Genomic DNA, 26,370 nt, shown 5'->3' on the forward strand with positions numbered 1-26,370 from the left:
ATATTTTGACACCCACAACTTTTTTATATTTCTTTCTATGGGGATGGATAAGATGTCTTTTTTTTGCAGAGCCAGGTTTACTTATTACTAATACCAATTTGGGGTATGTCTATTGCTTTAATATTTTTAAGTTTGTAGACCAGGCATTTTCAGACAGAGATACCTAATGTGGATGTGTTTCACTTTATTTATGTTGTTACATGTGTTCTAGGGAAAGGGGGGAATTTTTATTTATTTTTTTAAACTATAATTTTTAGCTCCCTCTCCCCAGTGTAGGCACTGATTGTGGGCAGCGCTACCGGGTTGTAGACTGTGCAGATGTCGGGAAAAGGGTTAAAGAGTCAATGCCTTAATTCAGCCCATAATAAATGCATATAAGTGACATAGGTTCTTTTCTTATGGCAGTGATATTGTGATGCTGGGTGTTATTTATTGGGATATAAGCTACATGAGATTTGTGTTTGAGTGACTTTATCTATTTTTAAGAAGTCATAAAGCCAAAAATGGGTTAAAAATATAAGAGATTTATGCCTAGAAGACAGGATAATACCTTTTATATACATTGACTGTGAAATGACACTTATTGGGTGACTGGAAAAGTGAGGAGCTAAAGATGTCTGTATTACAAAACTTAAAGAGACAAAACATGACTGGAACACCACGGTGGTGACTGACCCCCAACCCCACTCCACACCCATTCTGAACCCCCTCGATAGGCCTCTGGATAGAAATCATTAAATTTTCACAGTTCATTTTTCAAACTGCTGATTTGGAAGAAATTCAGGACTCAGATTTCTGGGTTTACCGTTCCCTCTGACACCTGTAGCCCCATTCTATGTTTATACATAGAAACCTTTTCACTGATATCAAGTTAACATGTGGAAATGTCCATGATGTATAGTGTGAATCTCCATTGAGAACAATGGAATACAGAATTCAATCATCTTCTACACGGATTTGGTCACTCTGGCAAGAATCAAACAATAAGTTGTGTGACTATATCACTACATATCTTTTGTTTATTTATATATTTGACATGTTACATATCCATACCATTACCCTAACAATGTATTATGTTTTCATTATTTGGATCAAAAAGATGTATTCTTATTGAAGGGGAAATTCTGTTCTTAAAGGGATATTCCCATGTACATAATAATCATATCTATATTTGTAGATAATTAAAAGTTAAACATTTTTGCAAATATAAGTAATTAAAAATTCTGCAGAGTTATAAAGATTTCCTCTAACCATCTTAGTGGTGACCAGTCTTTTATCTTGATCAGTTGCCAATGGTTACAACCACTAATACAGAAACTTTCTATGGTCTGGGACTTGTCAGGAACCAGCTATGATTTTCTTATTGTAGCTGAGTTATCAGGCAGGGACACTACATGTATCAGAAGATATCCCGGCCACAATAAGGACATCATGGCTGATTATCTGACCTTAGAAAGTTTCTGCATTAGTGGTCGTATCCATGGCAAATGATCAAGACAACAAACTGTCACCACTAAGAAAGTTAGAGAAAATCTTTAAAACTCAGCAGAATTTTTAATTACTTATATTTGCAAAAATGTTTAAATTTTAATTATCCACAAATTAAAAAATAATTATGTAGATGGGAATACCCCTTTAAGGCTTAAGTTTTTCGGCTTCAACTGTCCTGATTCATATACCAAATGTGTACACAACACAACATAAGCCATTGAAAGAGTTAAATGACTTCTCTATACTATATATATGTATGTACATACACGCACTGTATAAATGCCTATGTTATGTATATATAGCCCTTTAAAAGTGATGCACATATTTATTGTGAAAAAGGTACAATTATTAGTTGGACTTTATAGAGACTCAAAACTGAAACAGCTTGTTACTTTAGTAGAACTAAACAGAATATCAACAGCCAATATCAACAATTTAGGGGGAACCTCTCGGCAGGTTTGTAGCCCATAATGTCCTTTAGCTGTGGGGTTAAGAACCCAAACCTGCCTATCTCAGTCCTAAATGTTGCCCCTTTAATATGTGCTATTTGGTGGAGAGGAGATATCTCTAGAGGCTTCGAGGCTGAGGACAATACACTTTGCATCACTGCACAAGTAGTTAATAAATGTGTGTATTTTAGGATAAACGGTTTTGGAAATTGCAGCATTTCCGCTGCTTGTATTTTTTATTAAATGTGTGGATGGGATTCGCTTTACACAATTTACACCACATAGGGCACCAGTCTCATGCACAGGAAATGAGTTGCCCCATTGTCTACCTAAAATAATCTAACTTGTGGTGCAGTTGTAGAATAGGGCCCCATGTTGCAAAACACTGCATTTTATATTACGTGCACAGTGAATGGGATTCTAGCTAATCCCATCTACACATTGCAGAAAAATATCTACAACGGAAATGCTAAGATTTCAAAAGCACTCACGTTTTTGCAAATCGCAATATGTCAATTATACCTGTGGAAATCCTGGCGGTTTCCATATAAGTATACTAAAATCAGAAATTCTGCCAAGGAAGAACCTGGGGGAAAAAACGTGGCACATTTCTTTTGTGGTCTTTCCCTAGTGTTCTTTTACAGAGATTTGTTGTTTGGAGACTTGACCTTAAGCAGTGTTTAGGTACAGCTTTGATCGTAAATCTGAGCCAGTGTGTATAATGCACTCTATACATGCTGTGTATAGAATGGACTCCCATTACAATGCTGAAGTTAGATTTTTTTCATTTGCAGTTGAAGTCAATTAAGTTAATGAAATATATTAGAAAAAGGTCCATTCCCTACACAGTATAAAATATTATATGAGTTGCACTTAAAGGTGAGGTATCAGTGCTGTCCCTTTACGGACATACCTGTGTGCATTAACATTTTAGCCTTCAGTATGAGAAAACGATAAATTTGGGAAATGTTTTTGCCATAAACGTAAAGCTCCATTGTAGCAGGGAGTTGCATTATGGGTAATTATTAGTGATGAGTGAGTAGTATTCGATCGAATACTACTGGCTCATCACTAGTAATTATGGGTAATTATAATTTTGTCAAGTGGCTATGATTCCAGTTCAGATTCCCTGCATGTGAAGTGTGAATTCAGGCATTATTTATCAGAGCCATTTAATGGTTTTCTCATTGTGAACAAGTGCCAGTATTTTAGTTATAGTGAATGGATATATTAATGTATATACAATTATAACATTTTCAGATAAATATCCTATCACATGTATAAAACAGCACTTTTGCACTTTTGATAAAGACTTAAAATATCCTACAAAACTCCACATAGTCATTTCCATATACAAGAAGTGAAACAAAGAAAGGTATTTGCATAGCGTGAAGGCAGCTGCGTGACTTTACACATATGAAGAAAACAAATGTTATTTTTAAACACATTTACTTAAAATTAAGACTTTTATCGAGAGCAGAAATTACAAGTAAAGTAGAAATATTGTATTCTAAATGCTAATAAATAAATGATTAAAATCTTAAAAGATATTGTATGCATGTATATAATATGTATATATCATACATTATACATATACAATCATGGAAAATGCTTTATACTTAATATTATGTACGTGACACAATGTAGGATAAAGACTTTTTAAAAAGTCATGCTTGTCAGGGTAAGCAATATAATGTCATCATTCCTGTCATATAAAACTTCCTAAGGCCAGGGCCCCACATTGCAAATACGCAGCATTTTACATTACCTGCACAGTGGATGGGATTCTAGCTAGTCCCATCCACACATTGCAAAAAAAAAACGAACGGAAAAAGCTGTGATTTCAAACATTTTTATAAATCGCAGAATGTCAACTATACCTATGGAAATGCTTAGGTTTTTCATATAGGTATAATAGAGACAGAAAGTCAGTTTTTCTGTGAAAACGCTGTGGAACAAAAAAACACGCCACGTTTCCACCATGGTCTTTTCCGCGGCATACTTTTGCAGACATTTGCTGCGTGGGGCCTTAGCCTAAAGGTCATAGTAACTAGTACTTGGCAAGGATTAAAATCCTATGGTCATCATGGAAACTTTTATAATGTCATAGTTAAACAATATAAGCAATAATAACTTTAATATTGCCATAGTAATCAATTGTCATGATAGATAGTAGAAATTCGTGCTTGATATACTGTTTATGATGGCGCTGTTATCATATCAGCATTATGATTTCCACAGTAGCCTTGGAATAAACTAATAAACAAAACAGAACAAACCGTATCCCCTATCAATCGATAGATTGCAAACCAAAAAGTGGCAAGTGCTAACCCAAACTAACTAATCCTAACTTTTCTTTAGTGGGTTAGGACTTGCCACTTTTTGGTCCACAATAGCCTTTCTAATAGATCTGTCATCGATACCCTGATGAGAATTGAAAAGTCACTTTTGTCTTGGTGAATATGGACGGTAACCACTGTGATCTCACCATCACCAGGTAAAAAAGGATAGGTATATCACATAGGGGTCTGACATCTGGGACCCTGAAAGATTCTCCTGGCCATGTAAAAGTGTATAATAAAATGTATCTGGTATCCGCCCCTGCACAGTGTGTGGTGGGGAATCCAGTGCAAGAAAACAGTGAAAGGACAACAATATCATTCTAAGGATCAGTGTATTTCAAGCTCCTGGTGATATGACATCAGATTATTAGCAGAGAATACCCCTTTAACCTTTATTAAATCACTGTTCACATGATAACCCTTGAGAGCTCACTCCTGCCAAGAAAACCACTGTATTGTCAGTCGTGACATAATGGGACATATTTATTATATAGTTTATGCCAGATACCTGTTGTAAAAGAAATTGCAACATCAAGTTTTTTGCACCTTCCATACCACTTTCATAAAAGTGAAAGAGCCTGGGAGTTGTGGTAGATAATATCATTTACTCCACTTTACTGGTGCAAATGATCACTGAACTATAAGGGCGGCTTCACACCAGCGCCCGATCTCTGTTTTGCAAGTTTCCGTTTCCTGCCCGAGAAACTGGACAGGAGACGGTGACCTGCAGGCAGTTTTCAAACCCATTCATTTGAATGGGTTTGAAAAGTGTCCGGCCGTGAGCGCTGGTGAGCGTTTTGTGGTCTCCGTGGCGAAACTTTTTTTTTAACCAGACACAAACTCAGACATGCAGGACTTTATGTCCAGTTAAAAAAAAAAAACGGTTTGGCCAAGGAGAGCACAAAACGCTCACAGGTGCTCATGGCAAGACACTGTCTGCCAGGTTTCCGTCTTCTGTCGGAAACCTAAAAACGAGGATCGGGCGCCGATGTGAACCCACCCTAAGCCAGCTACAGGCACACAGCTTGGTAGAGGAGCCATGGTTCCGATGAAGATGTGTGTGCATCCTCATAAATCAGGCAATTCTTCAGCTGGCGCTATGAAGACTGGCATTCAATATGCCATTCTTCATAAGTAAACGTGCAGTTATAATACCTAAGGGCTTTCCAGTGAACATTGGCTAGTGCCTGGCTGCAGTGGTCACATGGAGAGGTCAGCGAAAACCCTGCTTGATGTATGGAAACAGATCAGCAGAGAAAATGGAAGTTGTGGTTCTGGAATGACATTCTTTTTTTCTCTTGGAAAAACCCTTTGATATGATATCTCTGCCCTAGATATTTTTGACTTGATTACTATTATAATGTTAAATGTATAGCTACTATTAATATATATTTGCAGTGCACCAGCAATTCCATGTACATTTGAGGACTTACGTGTAAAGCTCACAAAAACAAGTACAATACTAACATAGTGAACAAGTGTACTGGTACTGAGGGATAGAAGGCCCTACTCATTGCTGCCCTAATGCTGTAGCCAATATCAGGTGCTTGTACTTTGGGAAGGAAAGCATTTTTGTTTAACCATTTAATGATCAGACTCTTTGAGGTTTTACGGTACATGTGGTTTTGAGGAAAGGCCCCACCAAGTGAAAATGCAGTGTTTTACAGTAACTAAAAAGTGGATGACATTCTGAATAATCTCATCCACACATTGCAGAAAAAAGTCCCCTTGTCTTTTTGTAAATTGCAGCATGTTATTATATAAACGGAAACACTGGCATTGTCCCTATAGGTAAAATAGGAATAGAAAGTCCGCAGAGGATGCACAATGCGATCTTTTCCTGCAGCGTTTTTTTGGTAGCAATTTGCTACTTGGGGCCATAGTCTGAAGGCTATAACTTTTCAGATTACTCATTAATTTTTGTGCATTTCTTTTTACTTATAATTAGGGCTTTATTTTTATGTCATGTTTTTCCTTTTCTTTTTATAGCAATTATTGTTTAATAGTTTTACATCTCCATTACTCTCTCCGTTATATTTATGTAGGTGACATATAGTTGTGTGTACCATGGGAAGGCCATTCACCTGCAACCTTCTTCTGCACCCCTCACCTTCAATAATATCAAAATGCTGAGGGCAACACGGTGGCTCAGTGGTTAGCACTGCAGCCTTGCAGCGCTGGAGTCCTGGGTTTGAATCTCGCCAGGAACAACATCTGCAAGGAGTTTGTGTGTTCTCCCTGTGTTTGCATGGATTTCCTCCCATTCTACAAAGACATACTGATAGGAAAAAATATACATTGTGATCCCTATATGTGGCTCACAATCTACATTAAAAAGAAAATATCAAAATGCCACCCCTCCGCTTGAAGACAACCATGGGCGAGATCCATGTGCTATCCTTGTTTATCGCGGATAACACACTGACCCATTCATTTCTATGGGCACATGCACAAGGCCATATTTTTCACTGATCAGTGTGCAAGCAGTGGTTCCACACCGCATCATATAGAATAGGTCCTTCTCTGTTCAGTTTTTGCAAAACTAACTCGCCTATAGAAGCCTAAAAACCTAGGATGGCATACTGATGCTATCGTTATAATTAAATGTCTCCTATGGGGTTTTTTTTGTGGTGGATCTGCACATTAGGAGCACTGATGGCACACTGAAGACACCCTGTCCTTTTCTGCGGACATACAACCCTGATGCTGAAGACATTCTTTCCACGACAACTGAACACTAACTGCTAGTTTGCTGACCGTTGACACATGGTCCTCTGCAACTAGCCTGCGGCCTCGTTCACATTTGCGTTGATATTCCAGGGGAGTCCGCATGAGGACCATCCCGATCGGAATACCGAACGCAACTGCAAGCGCTGTGCATTAAAAGCACACGGATCTCCATAGACTATAATAGGGTCCATGTGCTTGCCACCCTATCTCCACAAGGAACATGCGGACAGGAAAGTAGTTCAGTCTACTTTCCTGTTCACATGATTCACGCGGCCAGCACATGGACCCCATTATAGTCTATGGGGTCCGTGTCCTTTTACTGCAAAGCGCTTGCAGTTGCGCTTGGTATTCCGTCCAGGGGTCCCCATGCAGAATACCGAACGCAGATGTGAACAAAGGGTAAGATCCAGAAGTTCCTACAGTACCTGCGGATTACATGACACACAGCACTGTGGGAAGGTAGGAAATGATTTATTATGGTTATTCTCTTTGGAACATCCAGCTATTAGCAGCAGGTTCTCTTCTGCTGCTGCTGCATGGTCTCATGTAGCTTTGCTAGACATATATAGTGATATATATATATATATATATATATATATATATATATATATATATATATAAATATATATATATATATATATATATATATATATATATATATACAGTCCTATGAAAAACTTTGGGCACCCCTATTAATCTTAATCATTTTTTGTTCTAAATATTTTGGTGTTTGCAGCAGCCATTTCAGTTTGATATATCTAATAACTGATGGACACAGTAATATTTCAGGATTGAAATGAGGTTTATTGTACTAACAGAAAATGCGCAATATGCATTAAACCAAAATTTGACCGGTGCAAAAATATGGGCACCTCAACAGAAAAGTGACATTAATATTTAGTAGATCCTCCTTTTGCAAAGATAACAGCCTTTAGTCGCTTCCTGTAGCTTTTAATCAGTTCCTGGATCCTGGATGAAGGTATTTTGGACCATTTCTTTCCACAAAACAATTCAAGTTCAGTTAAGTTTGATGGTCGCCGAACATGGACAGCCCGCTCTCAAATGATCTGAAAACAAAGATTGTTCAACATAGTTGTTCAGGGGAAGGATACAAAACGTTGTCTCAGAGATTTAACCTGTCAGTTTCCACTGTGAGGAACATAGTAAGGAAATGGAAGACCACAGGGACAGTTCTTGTTAAGCCCAGAAGTGGCAGGCCAAGAAAAATATCAGAAAGGCAGAGAAGAAGAATGGTGAGAACAGTCAAGGACAATCCACAGACCACCTCCAAAGAGCTGCAGCATCATCTTGCTGCAGATGGTGTCACTGTGCATCGGTAACAATACAACGCACTTTGCACAAGGAGAAGCTGTATGGGAGAGTGATGAGAAAGAAGCCGTTTCTGCACGTACGCCACAAATAGAGTTGCCTGAGGTATGAAAAAGCACATTTGGACAAGCCAGCTTCATTTTGGAAACAAAGATTGAGTTGTTTGGTTATAAAAAAGGCGTTATGCATGGCGTCCAAAAAGAAACCGCATTCCAAGAAAAACACTTGCTACCCACTGTAAAATTTGGTGGAGGTTCCATCATGCTTTGGGGCTGTGTGGCCAATGCCGGCACCGGGAATCTTGTTAAAGTTGAGGGTCGCATGGATTCCACTCAGTATCAGCAGATTCTTGAGAATAATGTTCAAGAATCAGTGACGAAGTTGAAGTTATGCCGGGGATGGATATTTCAGCAAGACAATGATCCAAAACACTGCTCCAAATCAACTCAGGCATTCATGCAGAGGAACAATTACAATGTTCTGGAATGGCCATCCCAGTCCCCAGACCTGAATATCATTGAACATCTGTGGGATGATTTGAAGCGGGCTGTCCATGCTCGGCGACCATCTAACTTAACTGAACTTGAATTGTTTGTCCAAAATACCTTTATCCAGGATCCAGGAACTGATTAAAAGCTACAGGAAGCGACTAGAGGCTGTTATCTTTGCAAAAGGAGGATCTACTAAATATTAATATCACTTTTCTGTTGAGGTGCCCATATTTTTGCACCTCTCAAATTTTGGTTTAATGCATATTGCGCATTTTCTGTTAGTACAATAAACCTCATTTCAATCCTGAAATATTACTGTGTCCATCAGTTATTAGATATATCAAACTGAAATGGCTGTTGCAAATACCAAAATATTTAGAACTAAAAATGATTAAGATTAATAGGGGTGCCCAAACTTTTTCATAGGACTGTATATATATATATATATATATATATATATATATATATATATATATAGACATATATAGTTATATACTGTAGTGTTTCCAAGTCAGTTGTTGCTTGGTTGGAAACACAGGTGACATAATGCTTTATATCCCAAAGCACTAACAACCTTATACAATTATGTAATATGATGTTACAATTCACAATAAACCCATTAGATGGCATTAGTTTACTCCTAAACTGCTGAAATCCTCATGGTCCTGATAGCTTTGGTTTTTCTGCCCTCTAGTGACTGATATACATCACTACAGGATGGGGGATGGGGAATGATGAATATTATTAACCTACTATATTCCCGCCAGAGGCACTTTTCAATTTTCATTTTTGACTCCCCGCCTTCCAAACCCCATAACTATGTTAATTTTCTGTTTACAGAGCCATATGAGGGCTTAATGTTTGTGGGACAAATTGTACTTCATTACGGTGCCACTGATTATACTGTATGACGTACTGAGAAGCTGGGAAAAAATCAGAATGGAAGGAAACCGGAGAAAAACTGTGTCTGTGTGACTCTGTTATGAGCTTTGTTTTTATGGCGATCACTGTGCAGCCAAAATGATATGTTACCTGTAGTCTTTGGGATGGTGCGATTCTGGGGATACCAAAATTATGGGAAGGCCTCACGTAGCATCAATGCAGCAGCGATAACCATAGTGTCTTACAGTATCTGTAAAGTAGTTGGGATTCTGGCTAATCCCATTCACATGTTGCAGAAAAATATCCAAAGCTGACATGCTGATATTTCAAAAATCGTTTTTGTATTTTCAATTATACCTACAGAAACACTGGCAGTTTCCAGATAGGTGTAATTGAAGCAGACAGTCTGCAGAGAAAATCTCTGCGGCCTTTCTGTAAAATGCACTGGGGTGGGGGGGAAATCGCAATACGTTTCTGCCTGTTTTCCCTGCAGTCAAAAAGCTCACTATGTGGGGCTTTACCACTATATAATTTTTTTTTTAATTGTTTTAGCCCTTTAAAAAAATCAAAAGCGCTGAAAAAAAAAATTGGGGGGGAGGGGGGAGTCGCCATATTTTGACACCAGTAACTTTTTTATATTTCTGTGTACAGGAATGCAGAAGGTGCACTTATTTCATGTTTTACACATTGTACCCCTCGCCTTCAATAATAACAAATTCCCCCCAAACAAAGGTCTGGTATAACATTAGCTTTCTTTGCTGTTTTCCCTGGTAAATGAGGCTTATATATTAGCCCTAGTTACAGGAAGAATGCAGCCTCCTAGTATACCCTATAGAGATGATCTGGGCCTTCTAAGATCCATTAGGTCCTGCAGTACCTGGCGGATTACGTGACACATAACGCTGTGGAAATGCAGGGATAATGTATTATGGTTATTCTCTATGGGATGTCCGGCTATTAGCAGCAAGCTCTCTTCTGCTGCATGATCTCCTGCAGCTTTGCTGGATATATATAGTCAATGAGCAGTTGGCAAGCAGTTAATGTGATTTCACCTGTGTTTTCCAAGTCAGTTGTTGCTTGGTTGGAAACACAGGTGACATAATGCTTTCTATCCCAGAGCACTAAGGGAGCGTTCACACTACCGTCTGTGTCCGACAGGTAGTGTCCGCTCCTAGTGTCCGCTCAAAATCTGGCACGGACATTAGGAGCGGACACTAGCTGTGTCCGTGATACTTGTCATTTATTTAAATAGCGATCGGGTGCGTTCTTTTGCACTCCGTGCCCTTCCTTCACAGTCCGCATGTAAAGATGTCCGACTTTTCAAGCGGACAGAAAAACCCGACATGTCGGGTTTTTCTGTCCGCTTGAAAAGTCGGACATCTTTACATGCAGACAGTGAAGGACAGGCACGGAGTGCAAAAGAACGCACCCGATCGCTATTTAAATAAATGACAAGGAGCCCATAAATGACTAGGAGCGGACACTACCTGTCGGACATAGACGGTAGTGTGAACGCCCCCTAACAGACATCAGGTCATCAGTAACACAACTGTAGTAACTGCATTACAAATGTTACACTGTGTTTTGTCCTCATAAAGTATTGTAATATGATGCAGTTTGCATTAAACCCATTAGATGGCATTAGTTTACTCCTAAAGTGCTGCAGTCCTCCTAGTCCTGATAGCTTAGGTTTTTCTGCCCTCTAGTGACTGATACACATCAGTACTGGATGGGGGATGGGGAATGATGATACATATTATAACCCATTCCCGCCAGAGGCATGTTTCAGTTTTCATTTTTGACTCCCTGCCTCCTAAACCCCATAACTTTGTTATTTTTCTGTTTACAGATCCATATGAGGGCTTAAAGGGGCTCTATCACCTGATTTTACCAATATGAGATAAACATATCCCTGAATTCAGGCCCCGCTAATCATTTAATAACAGACCACCCTGTTATAAAGTTTGACCGTAAAAACGAATATGCAAATGATACTTACCGTGCACGGTGGGCGGTGCGTGTCCTAGTCCACGTAATTTTTCGTTGACGCCCTCCTCTCCTTTCTTCTTTGTAACCCGTCCTCCTTTCCCTGCGATGTTCCGCCTCCATCTTCTTTCATTCCGACGGGTTTAAGCGAAATCCCACTCATGTGCAATAGCGCTCCCGCCAGCGCCATCTTTGTGTACTGGACTGCGCGAACGTACTGCGCATGCATGCTCAGTTCCCCTGAGAACTACACGAGCGCAGTCCAGTACACAATGATGGCGCCAGCGGGAACGTTACTGCACATGGAATGAAAGATGGAGGTGAACATCGCAGGGGAAGGAGGACGAGTTACAAAGACGAATGGAGAGGAGGGCGTCAATGAAGGATGACATGGACTAGTGCACGCATCGCCCACCGTGCATGGTATCATTTGCATATTCGTTTTGACGGTCAAACTTTATAACAGGGTGGTCTTTTATTAAACGATTTAAAGGCTATTCAAGGATATCTTTATCTCATATTGGTAAAATCAGGTGATAGAGCCCCTTTAATGTTTGCGGGACAAATTGTACTTCATAATGGTACTATTTAATATCCTGTATGACGTACTGGGAAACTGGAAAATAATTCAGAATGGGGGGGAATTGTAGAAAACAGCACTTGTGTGACTTTCTTATGGGCTTTGTTGTTACGGCAATCACTGTACAGTCAAAGTGACATGTTACCTGTAGTCTATAGGATGGTTTGACTCAGAGGATACCAAATTTAGGCCAAGGCCTTATGTAGCATTAATGCAGCACCAGTAATCGCAGCTTTTTTACAGTACCTGTGAAGTGGTTGGGATTCTGGCTAATCCCATCCACACATTACAGAAAAATATCCACAGCAGACATGCTGTGGTTTCGAAAATTGTTGTGGTTTTGTAAATCGCAGCATGTCAATTATACCTACTGAAATGCTGATGTTTTTCGTATCAGTATAATCAAGGCAAAAAGACCTCTGAGGAAACCTCTGCAGACTTTCTGTGAAAAGTGCAATGCATTTCCAACACTACTTTTCCCGCAGCCAAAAAGCTCACTACATGGAGCTTTAGCCTAAAGCTAAGGCCCAACGGGACGATATGCTAAAGCGCTGCGGGAACACATCAAGGTTCCTCCTGTAGCACTTTGAACAGAAAGTTCACAGAGTTTTTCTCCATGGACTTTCTGTTACCATTATATTTACAGGAAAGCCGCTGCTGTTTTCTTAGATATAACTGACATGCTGCGATTTCCAAAACCGCGCCAGTTTTTGGTTTCAAACGCAAACTGTGTAGTACAGGGAGCAGACATAACCCCAAACTTCTGTTCCGTGTGAGGTCCAACAATCAACCAGATATGTATGGCTTGTCTTAATGTTAGGCCGTAAATAATAATAAAAAAAATCCTGGAACTCCCCTTTAAGTGTTAAATCTGTAAACAAGACAGTTTAACCCTTTAAAGGCAACTTAATTTAGCTAAAAACCACGGCCCCTCTACCTGTTTGGTGCCAATAATCAAGTTCAGACCAATGCCCTCTATGGGTCAGACTCAAGTCATCTCAGTTCTATGCTACGACCCTCCTTATGTTAATGGATAGGATGCTGCTCTCGTTATTTAACCTATGTAAATTTGCGTTTCTGTATACACTTATCTAACTTCAGCCCGGGCTCATCGCATTCCCTTTATATCACCACCTGGCCTCCATCTTGCACACATCCCCTTCACTGTCCCCAGTGCTCCCCTCACCCTCCGGTCACAAACCCGCAGCTAGACTAACTCAATTCGTCACTGCGCCTGCGCGTGACTTTCAAGCACTCGGTCGCAAGTTAATGACGCCAAAAGCAATATGGCGGCCTTCAGTATGGAAGCAGCATGCCGGGCAGTGTTGGGACGAAGGTTACAAAATGTCTGGAGGATTACAGAAGTTGCCGAGCGACAGGTCAGGGTTGTGTCTATGGTTCTTTTTATTTCGGTGCACCGTCAGTTATGACCCGCTACGGGATCACGTCACGTCTGAGGTAGAAGATCCCTGGAGGTCACAGACCTCTGAGCCGCCTGCCTATGGCAGATCACAGACCTGGCCTCTGTATGCTGCAGACTGGTGCTGTTCAGTCATTTGGCTATATCTTATCATGTATTCTATTCAGTTCTCTCAGAGCAGTACGGTAATGATTGTTCAGCACCTCAAAGTGTTACTCGTGAGACAGTGCATATCCTACTGTACAGGTGGGCATGTGACTGTACACAGCAACTGTTTCTTTTTATGCAAAGTAGTCTGGAGACAGTAAGGAGGTGTTCACACTACTGTTAGTATTGTCCATTGCTAACATGTTACAAAATTAACTGACACTAAGATCCATCATAAATCTGTTAAATATCCCATTGTTTTCAATGAAATTTGACTGGTGTCCATTCTCTAAATCCGTCACATGTCTGCTTTTTTAGCATACATAGTAATGTGGGGTGCAGGACCTTTTTGGCTGTCAAAATAACGACCGTTAAGTGTCCGTTATTTTATTATTTCCTACTAATGTCTATGGTTGAAGGACAGTAATAGACCTTTTTTTTGTGTGTGCACATGCTCAGAAAGCAAAAAAGGAAAAAAATGGACACTAATTGATGCTAAAGTGTTTGGTGTTTTACCTTATCCATCCATTAAATTGATCTGTTAAAAAAAATGGACACATTAACATCCATTAGTGTCCGTTATGTTAGGCATTCCTTGTTTGTTTTGTTTTTTTGTTCATTTTTTAACAGTCACTATCAGAGTGAACATCCAAAGGTAGTGTCAAGGCTTTAGGCTGGGTACGCACAGAGTTTTTGGACCGGATTTTGACGCCGAATCCTTGTCAAAATCCAGCTCAAAAACCGCCTCCCATTGAAATCAATGGGAGACGGTTATTTCCTTTTTCCGCAAGCGGTTTGTTCTCGTTCGCGGAAAAAAAGAAGCGACATTCTCTTTCTTCAGGTGGATTCCATGGCTGATTCAACCACGGACGTCCAACTCTTGACACCTCCCTCTGGACTAGGCCCATTCATTTGGGTCTAATCCGGAGTGGAATGCTGCAACTGGATGCCAGTGCACTGTATGCACTGCATTGGTGTCCAGTCACGGCTAGCGGCTTTTTGGATTGAATTCTGAGGCAACTACCACGTCAAAATCAAGTTAAAAAAACTACTGTGTGCATACGGCCATTATTCAAACTAACAAAGTGCAAACAAGCTGTGATAAAAGTCCATTTTTCTCAACCATCGTGCACCTGACGAGCAGCCATTTTTGCAGTTCTCCAATAAATTTCAGTGAAAACTGATAAAAATAGGGCATGACCAGTATCTTGACTGTCTGTTACAATGGACCGTCAAAATAACAATCATGTGACTAGCTCCCTTTCACTTGAATTGAATATAATGCTGTCGTGTGACGTCACTTTAAAAAAAAAAAAACTGACGTCAAACCTCCATTATTCACTGTGTATGAATATGTTTAGGCTAAATTCACACAACAGAGTTTCATCTGTGAAACTCAGTCCATGTATTTGCTGGATTTACCTAAGGATTGCTAGCTGCATAGTTACCTATGATGATAGGAGTCCCTAGCTCCCAGCAACATAACAGTCCTGTACCGATCGCAGTACAGCAGTGTTTCCCAATCCTTTCCCTTTTTTACCAAAAGACAAAGAAACAACAGTTTTGATGTGTTGTTTTGGGGGTTTTTTTTGTTTTTGTTTTTTTTAAAGTATAGTTTTAGAAATTACAGCTGGGTGCATATGAAAACTGTATGCATTTTTCTGTTGCAGTTTTGAGGCAATTGTAACTGCATGACAACTGCACCATGTCAATGTATCCTCAAAGCCACAACAGCCTATATTTTCCACCCAGCACATACAAAAAGTCACCTTTTACCAACGCCAAGTTCTCCAGTGGCCCACCACGCAGTACATGGGCAGCATGGTGGCTCAGTGGTTAGCACTGCAGCCTTGCAGCACTGGAGTCCTAGGTTCAAATCCTGCCAAGGACAACATCTGCAAGGAGTTTGTATGTTCTCCCTGTGTTTGCTTGGGTTTGTTCCAGGTATTCCGGTTTCCTCCCACACACCAAAGACATACTGATTGGGAATATGGGACAGTGACATGTCGGGTTTTTCTGTCCACTTGAAAAGTTGGACATCTTTACATGCGGACAGTGAAGGAAGGGCACAGAGTGCAAAAGAACACACCCGATCACCATTTAAATAAATGAGAGGTGTCACGGACACAGCTAGTGTCCGCTCCTAATGTCCGTGCCAGATTTTGAAAGGACACTAGGAGCGGACACTACCTGTCGGACATCGACGGTAGTGTGAACGCCCCCTTACAATTTTTTTGCGCCTTGGTCCCATGTTTCATTGTATTGCCCTAGGCATTGCTAGATATTCAGTGACACAATTTTCACAGAATATACAGGCATTAGTTAAACTATAAACACGTTTATCTCTAATATTTTGTATTAATAGTGTATCAAACTTTATATTTTGTTGTAGTATCACAGATGCCCAGCTACCAGCCGTCTGCGCAAGGTACGGACCACTGGGACCCATCAACTACTGGTCTTCACAAATATTCGTCACCAAAGCACTACTGTCGCCACAGCTGCCAGTCAGGTGAGTATTTAGACTATAACAAATACTAAAAATTAAAGTTTGTTCTAAATATCTAGATAGCAAATATAACCAACAAAATAGTTAGAAGTAACATGGAAGAATTAAATGGATGTGACGTAAATGCATGCTTGGTCCCATTTCTGGGACCTCTGCTCATCTATCTAATTTATTAGTGTCGCAAATGCTGTGAGAAAATCTAAAGCTGGTAGAAAGTTTAGTTATTCTTTTAGGAAGAAGCTGAACTGGCATCTGGAAAAGCCATATAGTTTCTCACTTGGTTTTACCATATTCTACATAAGAGTTTAAAGGGGTTGGCCACTTTCAGACCAATATTGAGATACCAATGTTATAGATTGTATAATAAAAAGTTATACAATTTTCCATTAATACTTTCTCTATCAATTTTTCACGGTTTTCTAGATATTTGCTTTCCTTCATTCGTTCTGCTTACTTATCAGTCTATGATCATGTGATAGATGGTCCATGGTCATGTGATAAGGACACGTGTTCATTGCATGACCATAGACTGATTTTTATTCACCAGGATTAAGCAGAATGAACAAAACCAAGCAAAGATCTAGAAAACCATGATACAGAAAATATATTGGAAAATTGTACAACTTTTTATTCTGTTGCACCCTTATAGGACATCTTGTCCAATATTAAAAGTATTTTTGTAGAAAAAGCTTTTTTTTTTTTTTTTTTTCTTTTTTTTTTTAAATGCTTCATGTTTTTCCTACAAGACATGTTAAAGTCTCTTTGGCTGTGGCACATCATATAATCTCTTTTGTCATGTGCATTTTTTAGATCCCAGTAATCTCAGAAGCACAGATCGTACCATCCCCTCCTCCTATTCAGACTCCAGAAGCTATCCTACCACCTCCAGTCTCTGAAGTTGCACCCACCGTGACAGAAACTATTGGTCAAGTAGAACAAACATTAAGTGAATTGGGGCTTGGCGGATACAGTCCTGTTGGAATGATTCAGCAATTCCTGGAATTATTACACGTGAATGTAGGCCTGCCATGGTGGGGGGCAATTGTAGCAGGTACCCGTGTTTTTTGGTATAACCCTGTATTAATCTGATTTTGATCATTCTATTAGTTGCTGTCATTGTACGTACTGTCATATTGTGTTTTCTTACAGGCACAGTTATTGCACGGATTATGGTTTTTCCTCTCATAGTCAAAGGACAGAGAGAAGCGGCTAAACTGAATAACCACATGCCACAAATCACCGCAATGACAACTCGAATGAACGACGCCAAGCGATCGGGCAACAGGTTTGAATGTAAGAGCATAAGGGGGAGATTTCACAAACAATTGCTAATAAGAGGGAAGTAGTAGTAACCCATGAAGCTATTATTTATCAGAGGTGCTTTGTGGCAGCAGTCATAAAACTGATTGTTAAGGGCATCTTCTCACTTGGAGTTTAACTTTGTGCCATCTACAGTTTTTAAAGGATAGAAAAATCTAGTTCATAACATTTAGGTTATGAGGATTTTGTTTCTTTGTCTTTATCAGTCTCCAAAGCATATTCTGACCTCACGCTGTATCAGAAGAAACATGACGTTAATCCGCTACGTGGATTTTTGGTGCCCTTGGTACAGGTATGTTGTATTGCTGAAACCAGCCCTTCAGGCTGCTCTTTATGAAGACCTATTTTCCTCAGTACACCTATCTCGATCCTCCATCCAGCCCCCTATGTCCCAATAACTCTCAGTCCCTCAACCTAACAACACTTTAGCACCCATAACCACCTAACGGCATTGTACTGCCAAATAAATAGACAAAAAAAACACCACTATCTTGTCACAGATTCTCACCTATGTAAAAATTACTGGAATGGAGAGGGGAAACTATTTTAAAAATATTAGTACCACGCATTTTCCATCCTTTTCTGGTTTACATTTTCTCACATATTAAACTAAAGTAAAAAATAGGAAAATTCTAACAGCATAAAAAATAAAACCCTATTTATCACTGAAAAAGACACTAATATTAACTGAACAACCAAAGGGGGAAAAAAAAAGTTATAACCCTCAAAACCATATGTTTTGGGGGGAAAAAATTATTTGGTCCTGACGTGGTTAAGGAAGATGCTGAAATGTTCATCTGAGAAAATTGTACAAACTATATCAAAAGTTGTTTGGACGTTTAGTTACTCTTTAAAGAGGACCTTTCATCAGATTGGGCACAGGCAGTTCCATATACTGCTGGAAAGCCGACAGTGCACTGAATTCAGCGCAGTCGGCTTTCCCGATCTGTGCCCTGGGTAAAACGCTATCGGTCCCGGTACCGTAGCGCTTTACAGTCAGAAGGGCGTTTCTGACAGCCAGGGACACCCTTCTGCCCAGCAGCGCTTATCGCGCTGTACAGTGTGAGCGGGGAGGAACGCCCCGCTCACACTGTACAGCGTGATAGGCGCTGCTGGGCAGAAGGGCGTCCCTGGCTAAGTGTCAGAAACGCCCTTCTGACTGTAAAGCGCTACGGTACCGGGACTGATATCTGTGCCCCGGGTAAAACGCTATCGGTACCGTAGCGCTTTACAGTCAGAAGGTCGTTTCTGACACTTAGCCAGGGACGCCCTTCTGACTGTCAAGCGCTACGGTACCTGGACCGATAGCGTTTTACCCGGGGCACAGATCAGGAAAGCCGACAGTGTGCTGAATTCAGCGCACTATCAGCTTTCCAGCAGTATATAGAACTGCCTGTGCTCAATCTGATGAAAGGTCCTCTTTCAAGGATTTTTAACATAACAGCCTTGAGTTGTTGTTCCGCTTCCATGACAGTTGGATAGGAAGCGGAACAACATTTTCAGTCTCTTCTGAAGGGAGACTGAAAATGTGTAGTATTTGTCCACGCAGTTGAAACCGTCCTTCATCCATAGCTGGTATCGTGAGAAATCGGGCTATGTAGAGAATTGATGGTCAATCCACTGTGTATTATATGAAGGCTGCACATATACTCTATGTTCCAGCTCTATGCGCCATGTTCTCCATTGTCTTGACTTTTGGGGCAATTTTTTTTGTTCTTTGTGCATGTGGGGGGCTGAGCCAAAAACACTGTATCGAGGTGGTCTATGGTTATATATACACAAAAGTCCAAATACATTGGGGTTTTGTTTTTTAAATGCGTTCTCTGGGTTTTTCACTTTTTTTCCTAGTGGTGTTTCCCATTACCACTTCTCTACAGGACTTGCAAAATGTCAGAGAAAAATATTTTTAAAAGTCCTGTCACCAAAAAAGCCATTGAATGTGTTGGGTATTTTTTTTGCTTTTTTTATTGTTTGCAATTGTATGTTTTTTGTTCCTTGTCCTTAATTATTAATAAGGGAGCGTTCACACTACCGTCAGTGTCCGACAGGTAGTGTCCGCTCCTAGTGTCCGCTCAAAATCTGGCGCGGACACTAGCTGTGTCCGTGACACCTGTCATTCACTTAAATGGGCATCGGGTGCGTTCTTTTGCACTCCATGCCTGTCCTTCCCTGTCCGCACGTGAAGATGTCCGACTTCTCAAGCGGACAGAAAAACCCGACATGCAGGGTTCTTCTGTCCGCTTGAGAAGTCGGATATCTTCACTTGCGGACAGGGAAGGACAGGCATGGAGTGCAAAAGAACGCACCCGATGCCCATTTAAGTGAATGACAGGTGTCACGGACACAGCTAGTGTCCGCTCCTAGTGTCCGTGCCAGATTTTGAGCGGACACTACATGTCGGACACCGACGGTAGTGTGAACGCCCCCTAATACTAATTATTCTATTCTCCAGGCACCAGTATTTATCTCATTTTTTGTGGCACTAAGACAGATGTCCTATCTTCCTGTTCCGAGCTTGCAAACTGGTGGTCTTTGGTGGTTTGCTGACTTAACGGTAGCGGACCCATATTATATCCTGCCCCTGGTGGTCACTTCCAGCATGTGGGCAGTTCTAGAGGTAAAGACTTTTATTTTTTTTAGTTATCTATTAGTGTTAGTTCTTATTAGTTTCTAATTCCAGTTCTTGTTTGTAGCTCGGAGCAGAGTCTGGCGTAAATAACCCTAACCTGAAAATCATGAAGACTGTTTTTCGTGTTATGCCACTGATCATTCTGCCCCTTACCATCAACTTCCCCACTGTAAGTACTCTTACTATGGCCATCGATTTAAGATTCAGTTGCTGTCTATTTCTGTTGTGAATTGTATTAATATTCCATTTCTATTGCTAAAAAGCTGGGTTTATATCCATAGGCTGTTTTCACATATTGGGTCACTTCAAACTTCTTCTCTATAGCCCAAGTGGCTTTCTTAAGAATTCCAGCTGTCCGAAACAAGCTTAGGATACCTGAGCAAATCAAGCATGATGCATCAGTCCTCCCGAACCAGGATGGCTTTATAAAAAGTCTGAAAAATGGTAATTTTGTTATACAATTCAGATTTTCTGTGATGTTGCCTTTTATATTATACCTTTTTATGGGTACTAAAAGTGAAATATAAGTGTATTATAGTATTTTTTTTTTCCTACATGTAAAATAAAATAGCAGTGGTGTACACTAAATATACAAACACAAAACTGGAACAGGCCAGATGGTTATCGACACTCAACATATCCAACTACAGGTTCAAGTATAAAAAATATATACCTTTATTAACACAATGTTAAAAATTATATACATCAATATAGAGAAATACACATATACTGGACAGATGCAAAACACCGTATAAAACAGTACACATAGATGAATCTTAGTGAAATAGTATTGCACATATATATATAGTAAGATGAACTACACCTGATGCAACCTCCACAAACAATTTATTAAATAATCACACTACCCGAATGCAGCTAAACTACTCTCCTAGTATTGACTAAGCATGTACCGTATTTTTCGGACCATAAGACGCACTAAGGTTTTAGAGGAGGAAAATAGGGCAAAAAAAAATTTTAAGGAAAAAAAATTGGTGAAATATTTAATAACCTAATAATATAATATTTCACCAATGTAAATAGAACCGGGGGCTTTCGGACACAGGGATACCAAATGTGTATGTGTTTCACAGTAATGTTTTTGTTTTATATGTATTCTAGGGATATGGGGGTGATTTGAACATATCTATCTATCTATCCGTCTGTCTGTCTGTCTTTCTGTCTATCTATCTATCTATATCTAATCTATCTCATCCATGGATGGAAAGAGACACCCTGCAGTGAAGCTATGCAAGAAGAGAAAAAGGGGCGGGCCAGACGGGTGAAGGAGGTGTGGTTTTCTAAGCAAACTTGAAAACACGCCTCTTTCACCCGTCTGGCTTGTCCCTCCTTCACTGCCTCTCACATCTTGCTCCGGCAATGAAGCCACACAGACAGGGAAGTAGGGGCGGGCCAGACGGGTGAAGGAGGCGTGGTTTCAAGCTTGCCGAGAAAACCACGCCTCCTCCTCCCGTTTGGCCCGCCCCTCCTTCCCTGTCTGTGTGGCTTCATTGCCAGAGCCAGATCTGAGAGGCAGTGAAGGAGGGGCGGGTCAGATGGGAGAAGGAGGCGTGGTTTTCTCGGCAAGCTTGAAACCACGCTTCCTTCACCTGTCTGGCCCGCCCTTACTTCCCTGCCTCTCATATCTCGCTCCTGCAAAGACGCGACACAGACAGGGAAGGAGGGGCAGAGCAGGCAGGCACCGTGCAGCTCTCCTTTTGATTCGCACAGACGGGACACAGACGCTGCACACGCTGCATTCGGACTATAAGACGCACACACATTTTCCTCCCATATTGGGAGGAAAAAAAGTGCGTCTTATAGTCCGAAAAATACGGTATATAGTCATAATATCCTGATTGCAGAAAGAACACTCTCCTTAATTCCACATAAAGTCAGGATAGGTCTACATCAAGAAGAAATATGCCATCTTACCCATATAGAATCACTGTGATGTAAGGCAAGAACACCTAGTGTCTGTTTGTCAGCCCGCCGCACGTTTCGGCACGCTAAGCCTTCTTCCGGGGAAGAAGGCTTAATAAATTAATAAATTAATTCTTAATAAATTGTTTGTGGAGGTTGCATCAGGTGTAGTTCATCTTACTATATATATATGTGCAATACTATTTCACTAAGATTCATCTATGTGTACTGTTTTATACGGTGTTTTGCATCTGTCCAGTATATGTGTATTTCTCTATATTGATGTATATAATTTTTAACATTGTGTTAATAAAGGTATATATTTTTTATACTTGAACCTGTAGTTGGATATGTTGAGTGTCGATAAACCATCTGGCCTGTTCCAGTTTTGTGTTTGTATATCTATGTTTGTGGTTTAAGACATGCTAGGTTTGAAGGGCTTAATGAGGGAGGGAGGTAGGACTGAATTATGATGGGTTATACCTATTCCTCCAATAGACGTGCTATACTTTTGGTGTACACTAAATAGTTGGATATTTTTAAGCTAGACTTTTTGTGCAATCTAATGCATAAGACCAGACGCAATAGTAATGTATAGAATCTCCCATAAAATAAGTGAAAAAAAGAAGCTTTAAAAAAAAAAAAAAAAAAAAAAGTTCTAAATCCCTCCTTTCCCTAGAATACATATAAAAGTAGAGAATTACTGTGAAACACATACACATTAGGTATCCCTGTGTCTGAAAGTGCCCGGTCTACTGAATATAGGGTATCTGCAGTGCTCCTGTTCCGTCGGGAAGGGGTTAATAGGAGCACTGCAGATACCCTATATTCAGCCAGACTGAGTTCCAAGTGGGGGGAAAAAAAAAAAAGTCCTCAAGCTCAGGGAAGGGGCAGACAGACAACCAAAACACCCCCTCCCCCTCCCCTTCCCCAGCACCCAGCAACTACTGCACCCAAAAACTCCGACCATTTTAATTTTTGAAATTTTCCAGTAGCTGCTGCATTTCCCTTATACTCGGGTCGGCTTATACTCGAGTATATACAGTAAATTAAAATGACAAAAACTTCCTTCAGCGAAACAGAGATTACCATCATTGACACCTGTCCCTAATGGGGCTCACATTTCTTTTCTCTCTATCTAACATGCATCAGCCTACTGCAGTCTCATAGCAAGCCTGTGAAAGCATCAGTATGTTTGTGGAGTGCAGAAGAGAACCAGAGATTACCCACAAATGCAGCCTATAATTAAATATCATGGTAAAACACTAAAGTTATTTGTGTCCTACAGGTTGGAAGAATGCACAGCTAGCCCAACAACTGGAGGATAGAGAACACAAAATAAAGCATCATCTGGACATTGCAGCAAAGGGTTAGTGTGTAATCAATATATAGATGGCCATGTATAATACAGAGCAAGACTGGAAAGTTTGAACCATGGAAATGGATATAGTGAAAAGAAAATGACTGAACAGAATTAACCTTTCATTAACTAGGGTTTATGTAAATTGGGGTCTATCAGTCAAGTGGACTGCAATGCTGTGTCATGCTGTATTACTGCTTGCATAACTGACATAGATACTAATGGGGCTTATATCAAAGTACTCAGAGCTAGTGTTGGGTCTCTTTATGAAAAATTGATATTGGTCGTTATAATTAACTCTCTATGTCAGTTATTTCTATCTCATACATATCTTTGAGAGCTGGACCTTTGCTGTTACAGAGTCTCTCTTTTTTTTTTTTTTTTTTAATAAATGTTTTGGTTTTCTTCATTCTAAGTAGATACATAAATATTAATATAAGAATCAAGAAAGGTAAAGATGGAACGGTCGGAGGTGTAGTGCATAAAATAAAGCTTACCGTAACTTTTATGAAATATCCATGAAATAGCCAAGATGGTCAAAATTCGACTCAAAAGTAGGGAGAGAATCCCAGAGAGGGTGTCAGATCTCCTATACACTACCCCAGATAGAAGGGCAGAAATAGGCCACTATATGTGGATTGTATATGCACCCATGTGGAATTAAAAGTGCAGTCTATACATGTGGCCCAGTTGGTTGTAATATGAAATACAGTGTGGTTACATTCAGCCCTTATTTGGAGGCATGCACCAAAATCTCATAATGATTATCCACAGTGTATTACTATGATACCTAGCCGCTGTGATTTATGTAGTAGTGCGAAGCAAACAGACATCGCTGTTAGAAATAATGCAGCCCAGATTCACAGTGTAACCTAGCTTAAACTAAACCGCATATATTCAGTCATATAAGCAGTGGGGATGGCTGTGTACAATGTAGGCCATAGGTAAATAGCAACCACACTGATTGGTAAACCGTGGTGTGTACAATGATATGCACAGCGCAGCATTCTCAGATCTGCCAAAATTGTGTAATGATTATCCACTATATGCCACTGTGATGCCCAGCAACTAACTGAAACTAAATGACACTTAATTTTTGTCGTTTTCTACAGACATGAACGGCTTTTTTTTTTTTTTTATTACTCTAACTTTATGTATTGTTCAGTTATCAATGTTACTAGGCTGGTTTTTCAGATCTTTTTACATGACCTCCTATTGGGCCTCCATGCCTGCCAGTCACTTTATAAACTCAGTGGCCAAAAATCATAGGAAGTTACTGGATGTGCCGTTAATAGCAGGTCGCCCCTCCGCGAGCCCTGATAACTGCAGCAAGACAACGAGGCATGGACCCCACGAGGTGTTGGAAGAGTTCTGGAGGGATTTTGATCCACACAATCTGCACTGCAGCCCACAATTGGTCCTGTGTAGTTGGCACTGGGTCCACTGAGACATGCCGTCCCTTGGCTTTTGGCCACTGAGTGTATGTTTGCACATGAATACAAGAACTTATACTGGTTAGCTAGAATGTTGGTTAACAGAGAGTAACCCTACGTTGACCTATAAATTTAGTTAGAAGATTATGATAGGGTTAAAGCGCCAATATAACAAAGATGTTTTGAGGAATTCTCTATCTTAACTACTTTTTACTTTTACAGGACCGTTACGACAGACCTTTGCTCAAAATCCTTTGCAACAACGGGAGAAAACCCCTGTATCTCCAAGAAAACCCAAAACTAAACCATGGCAAGACACAATTGGTTAAATAGACAACTCTATTTCCCCAGTCATAAACTGAGCACTCTCTACCAGGCTCATTTGGCATGACAGGAACTTTCCCAGGATTATGGACTCTGAATGAGAAACAAAAAATGACCAAGTAGATTGGGAGTTGAATAAAAGGTGGATTTTGTGTGAAATTGTGTTTATTTAAGAGTAAAATATTATCTTTGGATGCTAAGTACAACTAAAATAGTGACATAACTCACAAAATCAGATGGACGATTCTATGAAATTATTCCTGCCAACTACCATTCCATGACAGCAAGAAGAACCTGGGATAGGAAACCTGAGAAGACAAGAATTTGTCCAAACCTCCACAGCTCAGTTATTTCTCCTGTCCCAAGATGGGATGGGGAGCTGGGAAGCTTTCTTCCTTCATCCTTGTTCACACAGGGGCTGGGGAGGGGGTCAGGGACCTGATACCACTCACCCCCACCCCCTCCATCTCTTTAACCTCCTGTCACATTACAATTGCAAAAACCCTCCTGAAATTGTCACTTTTTTTATTGTAGATTGTGAATAAATGTGACTGACATACCACACTTGTGCCTTATGTGCAATATAACATATTAAACCAGTAACCTTCTATCCCTTTCCACATTCCTGAATTCATAACATTTTACATTTTTTTTCAGTGTAGCCTTCTGAGACCTTTTGTGGGCATATAAGATTATCTTAATCAGTTTTTATTTTTTTTTAAGAGAGGCGAGATGATGAGAAAACATCAATTCTAGTATGAGTTTTAATCTTTTAGGCGTTTATCATGTAGAATAACTAATGTTCTGCTTTTATTTTAGGTGATACCAATTGTGTGTTTTTTTTGTTTTTTTTACTTTCAGTAATGTACTTGGCCCTTGCCATGAGTCCTGCTTGTTCAGAACTGTAGGGGGCGTTTAAGATGATAGCCTGACAGCACCATGTAGCGAGTCACACCCAAAAAGCGCAGCAGAAACACATGGCATTTTTTCACAGCACTTTTCAAATAACGTCCGTAGTTTTCCTCTGC

General features: G+C 40.1%; 1 protein-coding gene across 1 annotated transcript; it reads left to right on the forward strand.

The window, feature by feature from the left end:
- The first annotated feature begins 13,562 nt into the window (after nucleotides 1–13,562).
- OXA1L (OXA1L mitochondrial inner membrane insertase) lies at nucleotides 13,563–25,886 on the forward strand. Its single transcript, XM_075276694.1, has 10 exons — nucleotides 13,563–13,659; nucleotides 16,240–16,359; nucleotides 17,167–17,407; nucleotides 17,506–17,649; nucleotides 17,883–17,968; nucleotides 20,129–20,293; nucleotides 20,370–20,474; nucleotides 20,587–20,749; nucleotides 23,514–23,594; nucleotides 25,241–25,886. Exons 1-10 carry the CDS (start codon nucleotides 13,567–13,569, stop codon nucleotides 25,345–25,347), a joined length of 1,305 nt encoding a protein of 434 aa, XP_075132795.1. The 5' UTR covers nucleotides 13,563–13,566; the 3' UTR covers nucleotides 25,348–25,886.
- The last annotated feature ends 484 nt before the right edge of the window (nucleotides 25,887–26,370 follow it).

This window comes from Leptodactylus fuscus, chromosome 1 (genome assembly GCF_031893055.1).
Source record: "Leptodactylus fuscus isolate aLepFus1 chromosome 1, aLepFus1.hap2, whole genome shotgun sequence".
NCBI classification, from domain to species: domain Eukaryota; kingdom Metazoa; phylum Chordata; class Amphibia; order Anura; family Leptodactylidae; genus Leptodactylus; species Leptodactylus fuscus.

Coding starts and splice junctions, on each gene's coding strand:
- OXA1L (XM_075276694.1), top strand. CDS start 13,567: ATGGCGGCCTTCAGTATGGAAGCAGCATGCCGGGCAGTGTTGGGACGA. Junction 17,408..17,505: donor GTGGGGGGCAATTGTAGCAG/GTACCCGTGTTT, acceptor GTTTTCTTACAG/GCACAGTTATTGCACGGATT. Junction 20,750..23,513: donor TATAAAAAGTCTGAAAAATG/GTAATTTTGTTA, acceptor TGTGTCCTACAG/GTTGGAAGAATGCACAGCTA.